This window comes from Alexandromys fortis, unplaced genomic scaffold, assembly GCF_014885135.2.
Source record: "Alexandromys fortis isolate MF-2015 unplaced genomic scaffold, M_Fortis_MF-2015_v1.1 scaffold_58, whole genome shotgun sequence".
NCBI lineage: Eukaryota > Metazoa > Chordata > Mammalia > Rodentia > Cricetidae > Alexandromys > Alexandromys fortis.
In genome coordinates, this window is record NW_026067940.1 from 7,664,048 (window position 1) to 7,675,922 (window position 11,875).

General features: G+C 46.7%; 1 protein-coding gene across 1 annotated transcript; it reads left to right on the forward strand.

The window, feature by feature from the left end:
- Nucleotides 1-869: 869 nt before the first annotated feature.
- Dyrk3 (dual specificity tyrosine phosphorylation regulated kinase 3) lies at nt 870-11,648 on the forward strand. Its single transcript, XM_050147870.1, has 3 exons — nt 870-1,064; nt 3,158-3,269; nt 8,391-11,648. The coding sequence occupies exons 1-3, from the start codon at nt 988-990 to the stop codon at nt 9,960-9,962; spliced, it is 1,761 nt and encodes a 586-aa protein (XP_050003827.1). The 5' UTR covers nt 870-987; the 3' UTR covers nt 9,963-11,648.
- Nucleotides 11,649-11,875: the final 227 nt, after the last annotated feature.

Here is an 11,875-nt window from a genome sequence, read left to right on the forward strand (position 1 = left end):
TTTAAAAACTTTAAAAGGTCATCGTCAAAGAAAACATTTTTATTTATAACACAGAGAGGCTAAAACAACACTGGTCATAAGAAATTAAAGTGTCCGAAATGGACGGATTCCTAACTGTAAAGAGATCGTGGATCTTCAGAGACAAGAACAGGGACTGTGACTTTTAGGACCGCAGAAAGGAGTTTTGGGTGGAAATTTGAAGATTTATGGAATTAAGCTCTTTGAAATAACGCCCAGTGTACACCAGGTGGCGTGCGCGTCCGACTTGTGGTTTTTCTGGTGGATTCAGTAGGCTCATTGTTGAAGCGGTAGGAAATCCGTTGGGTACCTTGCTCAACACAGCCACCTCTTGTGTGACTTAACCACCTTCCTTTTCACTTTCATTCCAACTGTTGAAGTCAGCTTAACATCCTGAACTTTTCAGAAAGAATGTGACATTAAAGACGGGCAGTTTTCCAAAGGGCCTGCAGAGCAGGAAGGCTGCGCTGCAGATACTTTCAGGATTGGTTTCACTGCTAAATGAGTACGAAGAAGCGCAGCTTCTCGGGCCTCAGTTTCCTCTTCTGTAAAAAGAAAGGAAGAAAGGAAAGAAGAAAGAAAGAAAGAAAGAAAAAAAGAAAGAAAGAAAGAAAGAAAGAAAGAAAGAAAGAAAGAAAGAAAGAAAGAAAGAAAGAAAGAAAGAAAGAAAGAAAGAAAGAAAGAAAGAAAGAAAGAAAGAAAGAAAGAAAGAAAGAAAGAAAACCAAAAACGAGATAAGTGCACTTCGGTGAGCAGCAAGCCTCTTGCTCCGCCCCCTCCGCGGCGGAGTTGCGCAGGCGCGGCGCGGCGGCGCGGTTGCTAGGCGACGCGACCGCTCCCGCGCGGTCTCCCTACCCCGCGGCGCGAGCCGAGAGCGGAGCCGCCGCTCGTAGCGAGGCCAGGAGGTGCGGTGCTGGTGGCGACCGTGCCGGCCAACTGCCGCCGCTGTGGCCACGGGACGAGCTCGCGATGGGAGGCGCAGCCCGCGGGCGCGAGAGGAGGGACGGGGCGCTGCCGGGGACCGGGCTCCAGCCGCAGCAGCGGAGGTAACGGCGCCCGGGGGGGGGGGAGCGGGAGGACTCCTTGCGGGTCCGGGCTGCCTGTCCATCAGCGTCGTGAGCGGGAAGGGCGGGAGCGGGCGAGCGGCTCGGCCTCCGGAGAGCCGGGGCAGGGAGCACGCCGGGGACCTGTGCACAGGACCTGTGAACCGCGCCCTGTTGCTCGAGAAGCCAACAGCCCGGGGAGCTTGCTCCCCACACGTCGCCTGGTTTTGTGGGGGCCCCTCTTTTCGCACCGAGCCCTGGGTGAGGGAATTCTCTCGGGTTGTTCGCATCTGGCTGCTGCTCTGCAGATGCGGTGCGGGTTCCTGTGTATTTCATCTTGCTGTGCCAGAGGCCGGTCCCATCCAGAAAAAAATTGGCTTCTGTCATCGAGACTTTGAACATGAACACGTTCTTCTTAAGAAGATACTTCAAATTTTTTTTTAGTGTGTGTATTTTTAAGCCCTCTTTTTATTCCTTTAACACTTCAGTTAAACTCCAGAACTAATTTTATAAGACAAATCTTAAAGGTGAAATATAAAAATGGTATTTTTTTTAAAGACAATGAAAAAATGTTACCTAGTCACAATTGTGTTTGTAGTATATCATCTGAGATGACAGCGTGAAACATTGCCATGTGTGGCCGGGAAATCCGTAGAGTCGGTAGCAGATGAAGTGTATTATTCAAGGCCATCTTGTGGATCCTGCCCATTGTTTGTGTGACTTCACAGTGGCAGATCCACAGTGTAAGAACAGACTCTATCTGTGTGCTCCCTTTAGCATTTTAAACATCCCCATCGTCCAGGAAACACAGTGGGATCAGAAGAGAGATTCAGTACGTTTTGTAACTTAAAGCATCCGGTTCCTGTTGGCTGCCTTTTTTCTCAAGTTAGGTTGGCTGTATGTAAGTAGGTGTGTAGGTAAATAGGAGAAGACAGCCCTGAAGGGTTTCTTGCTTGTCAGAGTGTCTACTCGATCTTTTCGTCCTGGTAACCTGTGAGTTTATTTTTTTTATTTTTTTGGTTTTTCGAGACAGGGTTTCTCTGTGGCTTTGGAGCCTGTCCTGGAACTAGCTCTTGTAGACCAGGCTGGTCTCGAACTCACAGAGATCCGCCTGCCCCTGCCTCCCGAGTGCTGGGATTAAAGGTGTGCACCGCCATCGCCCGAGGGGAAGGCGGCACCTGCGGATAAGAATCCAAAACCGGGAGATGGCGGTGCACGCCTTTAATCCCAGCACTCGCGAGGCAGAGGCAGGCGGATCTCTGTGAGTTCGAGACCAGCCTGGTCTACAGAGCTAGTTCCAGGACAGGCTCCAAAGCCACAGAGAAACCCTGTCTCGAAAAACCAAAAAAGAAAAAAGAATCCAAGTCCTGAGACAACAAACACCTCTGTCCTGTTTATTTTTTTCTGATTTTAGGTTTCCTATTCAAATTGGTCTTCATTTTCAAGTAGTATGTTAATTGATGGCCCCTCATTTGTTTTTTTTTTTTTTTTTTGAACATTCAGAAAGTAAGATTTGTTGTAACCATTTTGTTTATTTATTGTTTTGTTAGAGAAGGAGTCTCTTTATTATGTAGCTCTGGCTGTCCTGGAACTCACCCTGTAGACCAGGCTGGCATTGAACTCACAGGAATCCACCCGACCCTGTCTCCTGAGTGCTGGGATTAAAGACGTACACCATAACATCTAGCCTGTTGTAACTATTTTAAAATTTGAGTCTAGAAATAGTTTTCTTTCTTTAAAAAGAAAAAAGGAGCCAAGAGTGGTGGTGCAGAGATGTAGACTGTCGGATCAAGGCCTGTGAATTCAAGGCCAGCTCGGTCTACATAGTGAGTTCCAGGACAACCAGCGCTTTGTAATTAATTTTTAAAAATAAAAAAGAGGGCTGGAGAGATGGCTCGGGCATTAAAGGCTAGGCTCACACCAAAAATATAAAAATGGAGAAAGATTGAAATCCTTCTCATCCACTGCCCAGGGCCCCACTTGTTTATGAGCAGTGGCGGAAGGGGTGAGAAACAGTTCAGGCCTGGGGTGTTTTGAAACTGCAAGCTCCTTTTGTTTGTTTACTGACCGGTTTTCTCTGGAACCCTTCCAACTAGGCTGGGGGATGGTGTCTACGATACCTTCATGATGATAGATGAAACCAGATGCCCCCCCTGTTTAAACACACCCTGCAATCCTGCTGAAGCACCTCTCTCCAGAAGACTAAATGTAAGTAAAGGAAGGGCTACGTCATGCTGCTCAGGACAGACTTCCCTCTGTCTTGGTGGTTTGTTTCTTTTGTTTTGAGGTTTTTTTTTTTTTTTTTTTTTTTTTTTTTCTGTTTTGAGGGGTTTCTTTCAGTTTTTAAAACAATTTAAAAATTTTTGCGGGACACAGAGTCTCGGTATGTAGTTGTGCCTGGCCTGAAACTCTCACGTAGACCAGGCTGGATTCAAGCAGAGATGCGTCTGCTTCTGTCTCTAGAGTGCTGGTATTAAGTGGGTATGCCACCGTGTTTGGTTTGCTTTTGATCCTGACTCAGGGAAAACTGTCACGTGGTTTGAGTTCAGCCTTTGGAACAGTTTTGAAGTCCTTGCCTACCTTGTACTTTCTCTTAGGGTAAATATGGCAGGTGGTAGAGCAGGGGGATCCTCTTGTGTAGGCGATATTTCTTCTTATAGCAGATGACATAATGTAGGGTATTACAAATGCTTCTTTTAACAGAAACAACAAGGGAAAAAAATGTCAGAATTCATAATCAGCTCATCTTTCCTTTTCGGTCCTGGCTGATCAGTATGTGAGCAACAGCTGGTTTTGGTTTTGGTTTTGTTTTAACTCACAGATTAAGCCGAAACAATACAGGATGGGTTTTGATGCATTCAAATCCTTTTAGGAACTGCAGACCTTTAGCTCCCGACACTGGCTTCAGGTCATAAAGAAATGACAGTACAGTCTGTCCCTCCGCATAAGGAGAGGAGTAGAGCAGAGCCTGGACCAGTTCCAAGGCGAGGCGCCTGTCTGTGACTTGGAGATGTGCTACAATGTGTTGCGTCACGGAGCTTCTGAGGCGCAGGGCTGACTGCTTGGTAGTCTTCCCTTCCGTGTTTCTACTTACCACTTGGAAATTGTCCCTTTCTTACTTTACTCTGTCATTTGACTTTAAAAATTTTGCATTTATCTATTTGTTCAAGTTTTGTGTGTCCTCACGTGCAGGTGTCAGACTTGGTGGCAAGCTTCCTGGTAAGCACAGCCATCTTGTTAGTCTTGTAATTGTTCCTACTTCTTCTCTAGTTTTTACCACTTTCAAGACTGATGATATTACTTAGCATGGTCTCAAAATATTTGGAAGTCTGGTCATACTATCTTTAAATCTCTTCTGGAGTGTGGTGGAGGTTTTTTCCATCCCTGTGAGTTTATTTCTCTGGTATCAGAAAACCTCAGAGAAGTCCAGAACCATCTCTGGTGCCCAACATATCTTCCAGTCTGGTCAGCCCAGCGCTGCGCTGAAAACTCCTGCAGAAGATCTTGCGTATTGACATCTGACGCCACCCTCGTTTAACTTAGTTCAGAGTTGATCCATGCCGCTCTCTGTCCAGTAGGTCACTTAAGATTGTATTTTGGCGTCAAGTTAATTTATTACATCATGGTGTTCAGAGTGACACTCACGGGAAAACCCTAAGATTTTAAATTCTAATCCAACATGTCACTGTAAGTTTTTTTTAAACCCCCCCCCCCCCCCCCCCGCATCCACTTTTCTTGTGTGTGTGATGTGCATGTATTCTCTTCTATCTTATTCATTGGGGTAGGGTCTCTCAATCAAGAGCTCTCAGGTAGGAATGACTAGTCTTACTAGCCAGCTTGCTCAGTTTCTGTCTTGAGACGGGCTCTATGCCCACACAGCATTGACATGCGTTCTGAGGCTTTGAACTCTGGCACCCTTGCAAACACTTCTGTCTCCCTGTTATTTGCAGACTTTTCTGAAAAAGTGCTTTTTGACCCCTGGGAGCACTTAAAGTTCATAGTGCCATGATTCCATCATCTGAGTGCCTGTTTGTCTTCACACAGTGGCTTCAGTGCTTTTCAAGGTGCTTTACACGGACTCATCTAAAGTGTAAATTATTTGCCACAAGGCTTTTATTGGACTGAGTTCTTTGTTTCGGAGATTGAAGGCAGATGGGGGTGAGGGGGGATTGAACCCAGGACCTCATGCATGTTAGGCAAATACTCTACCAACTGAAGTATATCTTCTACTTCCAAGGGTAAGTTTCTATATCTAGGTCAGAAGATTATTCATTCTGAATTTCCCAACAGGATTTTTAGGACTCATCTAATAGAGCACGCTTTATGTAAAACACATTATGTTTTCCACATCAGTGAAGCATTCTTAAGAAATAGAACATGGTAACTCCCCCCTGATCTGTCTCTTTACATAATAACATGGTTAACAAAACATTTGGTTGAGTCCATTGTATACCTTTCTGATTATCAAAATTATAACCTAGGCTAAAAATACATAGTATTTTATAACTATTAATATCTTACATATGAACACTGTTGTCTTAGTTAGGGTTTCTATTGCTGTGAAGAGACATAGTGACCACGGCAGCTCTTATAAAGGAAAACATTTAATTGGGTCTGGCTTACAGTTTCAGAGGTTTAGCCCATTATCATGGTGGTGGGGAGCATGGCAGCAGACAGGCAAACATGGTACTGGAGGGGTAGCTGAGAGTTTTTCATCTGGGTCAGCAGGCAGCAGGAAGAAAGGGTGACACTGGACCACCTCGTGTGAGCATCTAAAACTTCAGAGCCACCCCCAGTGACACACCTTGTCCAACAAGGCCACACCTCCTAGTGGTCCACTCTGTGGGCCTATGGGGGCCATCTGCATTCAAAGCATAATAACTGTAGATTGAGGGGGGAAATGGAAAGAATGTTTCATTATAGCCCAGAAGATTTGGAATATAATTGACTCTTATCAGGATTTGAGATTTATAAGAAAGAGAAGACTGGTAAGGAAAGATCCCCTTCCTGTGTGGAAGAATCCTTGATGGAATCCCCCTGTTTGCTGCAGACCTGAACTTTGATAATCTGTAGCGGACTGCTTCTGAGCTACTTACTGTCTTAGGGGCCATACTTCTTCAAGAGAGACACCGTGCATCCCACAGATGCAAGTGTGAACAGGGAGAGCGTGGCCAGGATGATGAGAGAGCCTGGCAGGCACAGGTGAGGCCAGAGAAGGAAATGAGGATGATGGAAGAATCAGAGGGGGCCAGGAAAGGATAGCCCTGTTTACATTTCCAGGGGTGGGGGGATGGGCGTGGCCTGGGAAATTCCCGCCTGTGAGTTAGCACTTGATTCTCAGAGAGTGCAGATAAGGCTCAACATATGGGAGAAATGGGAGTCCGGAGATCCCAGTGGCATTTTTAGTTTTGTTAAAATAATTCTATGACGATTAGACCTCTATTAAATACTTGTTCTTAGGAGACCCCTTTCTCCATCACACACAGAAGTGAGGTGAAGACCTTCAGGATCTCCCACAAGGCAGAGGAATTGCAGGGTCAGACCCAGTACCACAGATACTTGTCCACCAGAGGCTGACAGTGACGCCCAGAGAGGCCTTCCTTTGCATTGAGGCAGCATTTTATCTTAAAGTTGAATATACCTGGAAAGTTAACATAAAACATTGACTAGCAAGCAGAAGGTGGGCTTTATGCGAGGGAGAATGAGAATTAGGTTTTCCCATGGGAAAGCTGGGCCCTTCTTTGCTAGATGTTCAGTAGAGGGAGCCTGTGGTGTGGAGGAAGCCACCGAAGAAGAAAAAATCAACAGGGGGAAGGGGCAAAGAGAATGGGGGCTTAAGAAGTTGTAGCTAGTATTTTGAATATGCTTTATAGATTGTAAGTTTTTCATGTTTTGGTTATAGTTTGATTCCCACAACATGCTACAAGTAGGTATTGTCCACATTTTATAGACCAAGAAGCAGAAGAAGTTCTGACAGGTTCAAATAATAGTCAGGTCCGAGAGCTTTGAGGAGGGCAGCCAGGGCCCCAGCACAGACCTTTCAACTGTGTCTATACCTATAGTGTATTCCAAAGGCATTAGCAGTAAATATTTAGGTGTATTAAAACTAGATAGGAAATTATTCAAGAAAAAGACCAGTTGATTTTTTATATATAAATATAACTAAAGGCATTATTCTTTGCCTAGCTCAGCCTTATATGGAGATTAAACGTCTTAAGAGTACTTATTTTTTAGTATGGGTTCCAAGTGTATGTGAACAGTAGACCTGGTGAGTATTGAATAGATGGAAGGAAGCCGGGAACTCACTCCTGGTTTTTATTTCTAAAAGTAAGCTGGCTCTGTGGTAAAGGCTCTTCAAGCCAAGCCTGAGCTCGTCCCTGGGAGTCCTATGGTAGGAGGAGAGAACTGGAAGTATTCTCTGCCCTCCATCTGTGTGTTGGGCCCATGCCCTCCTCCCCACCAAGAAATAATAAGCATAGTCAAAGTATGAGACTAAATTAGTACGGTACTACAGAAGACTGGAGTTGGGTCCTGAAGGTGTATAGGATATGAACAGATGGCAGAGTAGAGGAGTCTCAGTTCAAAGGCCTAAGAGAAGGAAGACAGCATGTTGAAGTCACCCTGTCTTGAACATAGCTGGCCATATGTAGGATCTAGGGTCTGGGGTGGGTGTGTTCAGGGAATCCAAGAATCAATGAAATGCATGTCCAGAGACTGGTGCTTTCTTATTTAGGGCTTTGTCCCCCTGCACCTGTGTGTGTGTGACCTGTGTGTGTGTGACCTGTGTGTGTGTGACCTGTGTGTGTGTGACCTGTGTGTGTGTGACCTGTGTGTGTGTGACCTGTGTGTCACCTATCCTGCTCTAACATTCTCCACCACAGATCTCTCACCGAACCTGGAACTGGTCTGGGTGTCTGTCTCTGTCCCCCTCAACACTGGGGTCTCAGGCCCAAGGGCAACTTTTTACAGAAGCCTCTGAACTCAGGTCCCCACTCTTGCGTAGCAGTTGCTCTTACCGCTGAGCCATCTCTTCAGTCCGGTTTGGGTCTTTTAACTTTAGAATAAAAGTGACTGACATGTTTTGATATTGATTAGTTAGAAGTCCCTTTTGTAGCAGGGCAGTGGTGGTGCACATCTTTGATCCCAGCACTCGGGAGGCAGAGGCAGGTGTATCTCTATGAGTTCAAGACCAGCCTGGTCTACAGAGCGAGTTCCAGGACATCCAGGACTGTTTGACAGAGAAACCTGTCTCAAAAAACAAAAAAGAAGGCCCTTTTGCCTTTCTAGTAGTCTAGTGCCATTAACAGTTCGCGTGTTTCTCTTTTGTAGAGTACCACTGAGCCATTGACGAGAAATCACACTCATCACTTCGTGAATGGAAGTGAGATGAAGGTAGAACAGCTGTTTCAAGAATTTGGCAACAGGAGATCCAGTACTCTTCAGTCGGATGGCGGTAGCAACTGTGAAAAGTCCTCTCCTGTTTCTCAGGGGAAGAGTTCCGAAAGCCTGAACACGGTGAAATCCAGCAGTTCATCCAAACCATCGAAAGTGCTGCCGCTGACTCCCGAGCAAGCCCTGAAGCAGTATAAACACCACCTCACTGCCTATGAGAAGCTGGAGATCATCAGCTACCCAGAAATCTACTTCGTGGGTCCAAATGCCAAAAAGCGACAGGGAGTTATTGGTGGCCCCAATAATGGGGGATATGATGACGCGGACGGGGCCTATATTCATGTGCCTCGGGACCATCTCGCTTACCGCTATGAAGTGTTGAAAATTATTGGCAAGGGGAGTTTTGGACAGGTAGCCCGTGTCTATGATCACAAACTGCGACAGTACGTGGCCCTAAAAATGGTGCGTAACGAGAAGCGTTTTCATCGTCAGGCAGCTGAGGAGATCCGGATTTTGGAGCATCTGAAGAAACAGGATAAAACTGGTAGCATGAATGTTATCCACATGCTCGAAAGTTTCACCTTCCGGAACCATGTGTGCATGGCCTTTGAGCTGCTGAGCATAGACTTGTATGAGCTCATTAAGAAAAACAAGTTTCAGGGTTTCAGTGTCCAGTTGGTTCGCAAGTTTGCCCAGTCCATCTTGCAGTCCTTGGACGCTCTTCACAAAAATAAGATCATTCACTGTGACCTGAAGCCAGAGAACATTCTCCTGAAACATCACGGGCGCAGTGCAACCAAGGTCATCGACTTTGGGTCCAGCTGCTTCGAGTACCAGAAGCTTTACACCTACATCCAGTCTCGTTTCTACAGGGCCCCAGAAATCATCCTGGGCTGCCGCTACAGCACGCCCATCGACATCTGGAGTTTTGGTTGCATCCTTGCAGAACTCTTGACAGGACAGCCTCTGTTCCCCGGCGAGGAAGAAGGAGACCAGTTGGCCTGCATGATGGAGTTGCTAGGGATGCCCCCACCAAAACTCCTGGAGCAATCCAAACGTGCCAAGTACTTTATTAACTCCAAGGGATTGCCTCGCTACTGCTCTGTGACTACTCAGGCAGACGGGCGGGTTGTACTTCTGGGGGGTCGCTCACGCAGGGGTAAGAAGCGAGGCCCCCCGGGCAGCAAAGACTGGGCCACAGCACTGAAAGGGTGTGAAGATTACTTGTTCATAGAGTTTCTGAAAAGATGTCTTCAGTGGGACCCCTCTGCCCGCCTCACCCCAGCTCAAGCATTAAGGCACCCTTGGATTAGCAAGTCTGCACCCAGACCTCTCACCCTGGACAAGGTGTCAGGGAAACGGGTCGTTAATCCTACAACTGCTTTCCAGGGACTGGGCTCCAAGCTGCCTCCAGTCGTTGGAATAGCCAGCAAGCTTAAAGCTAACCTAATGTCCGAAACCAATGGTAGTATACCCCTGTGCAGTGTATTGCCAAAGCTGATTAGCTAGTGGACCGCTCGGAGATGCATATGTATGTATTTTTAGTTAACCTTGCAAACATGCAAATGGAAAAAAATGGAAGCCCATTCGCTGATGGATATGTTTTTGTTGACTAAACTTTTTTAACAAGGCAGAACATTTTTCTATGACTATAAACGAACTCTTCAAGGGCTAATTGTCTAACCAGCTTGTATTGGCCATCTGGAGTATACATTAAATGACTTTTTATAGGTCAATACATCTTTGTCTGTCTCGTCAGAGGCACCTCAACCCGTGTGTTATGCTCTGGGTTTAAATCTCTTTAAGATCAAAGATATTCTAAAGATATGTGCTGTTTCTCTCCTCTCCTGTCCCTCAGCATCTGTCTGGGAGGGTAGTTTGGAGTTGTGGAAGGCATGCACGTAGAGCAAAGCTAGAATTCTGACCCCAGCAGGCAATCCCGTGGGCTCATTCTGGGTGGAAAGACTCGCACAGGAATCCGGGTGGCTGTTTGTCACCTGAGCAGTTATCACTGCATAGCGTTCAGGGCTTTTGTCTTTGTTATTTTCCCTCTGAGTTATATCCTGGGTACTCAGTGGTTTACAGACCCTACCTTTACCGAAGAATCCTGTGGGTACTGCTCTGCTCTGCCAATTTCCCCCAAAGGCCAGTGAGTTAAAGGCCTGCTCCCCAGCACTGCAGGGGAAGGGATGGGCTGCAGTGTTAGGTATTGGGTCATTGTGAACATGCTCTGGAAGAGGATTGTGGGGCCCCGGTCTCACCCTCTTCCTCTTTAATTCCTGGCTGTTAAGTGAAGGCTTTGCTCTGCCACACACTCCATTGTGATTTGATATCCCAGGCTTAGGACCACATGGCTGGTCAGTCAAGAGACTGAGACCTCTGAACCGCATGCCACAATAAAGTTCAACATCTTAGCTGTTCGTTACAGTAGCCAACCCACACTGATCTCAAAGCCAGCTCACGTGTCCTTCCTCTGCCATCTCAAGCGAAGCTAACTGGATGTCACAAATGACCCAGAGTGCCCAAGGTAGATTCCGCATGAAAACTGCAGTCCCTACCTTGGTCGTCAGTAGCTGGACTACTCACTGCATTGTCACGGGCTCTGGGTTTTATGAAGGTGGTTGTGGTCAGGTAAGCTCACAGCACATTAAATGCCACTTGCTCCTTAGTGTTCCACACTTTGACTCTGAACTTCCCACATGTCCCTGGATGCTCAGTTAGAAGAAGAAAGCTGAAAGCACAGAAACGTGTTTTCCCTTGTCCTCCCTCCAGCGGCCTTCCTTTGTCCCTGACATTTAAAGTTACATGGCAAAAGCTGGTGGTGCCTGTGACTGCTAGCCACATGTCTCACTGGAAGAGGGTGTACAGGGGATAGGAGCTAAGGGACTCAGCTTAGCAGTATCCCTAGTAACCTGTGGGTCATGACACCTTTGTGTGTGAGGGGTCACCTAAGACCATCAGAAAATAGACATTTACATCACAACGCATAACAGTAACAAATTACAGCTATGAAGTGACAACAAAAGTAATTTTACAGTTGGGGACAGGTCACTACAAGATGGAGAGCTATATTAAAGGGTCCCAGCATCAGGAGCGCGAGAGAACCTCTGCCCCAGAGCATATATTGCATTCTGCTGTGTCCTGCAGTGACCCAGTTCAATTTTTCCCTTTCCCAGCGCCAAGGCCAGAGGCAGGTTGCTCGCCAGAGGCAGGTTGCTCAGACAAGCCGCAGACAGCCACTTTAAAGGAAGGACTTTAAAGGCACTGTGGGCACTGGATGGTTCCCACTTTATCTGCTTTCCTCCTGGCTTGCAGAAGGCAGTCCACGGCCCCTTGTCACTCCAGCAGAACCCTCTGGCTTGCTAGAGAACCTCACTCTCCCGCGTTATCTCCACCGAGCACGTGTTGAGGTCGTTTTGCCT

Bases quoted from the DNA above. Each gene is read 5' to 3' on its own strand.
- Dyrk3 (XM_050147870.1), top strand. From the start codon at position 988: ATGGGAGGCGCAGCCCGCGGGCGCGAGAGGAGGGACGGGGCGCTGCCG. The intron at 1,065-3,157 runs GTAACGGCGCCC...CCTTCCAACTAG, and splicing joins CTCCAGCCGCAGCAGCGGAG to GCTGGGGGATGGTGTCTACG. The intron at 3,270-8,390 runs GTAAGTAAAGGA...TCTCTTTTGTAG, and splicing joins CTCTCTCCAGAAGACTAAAT to AGTACCACTGAGCCATTGAC.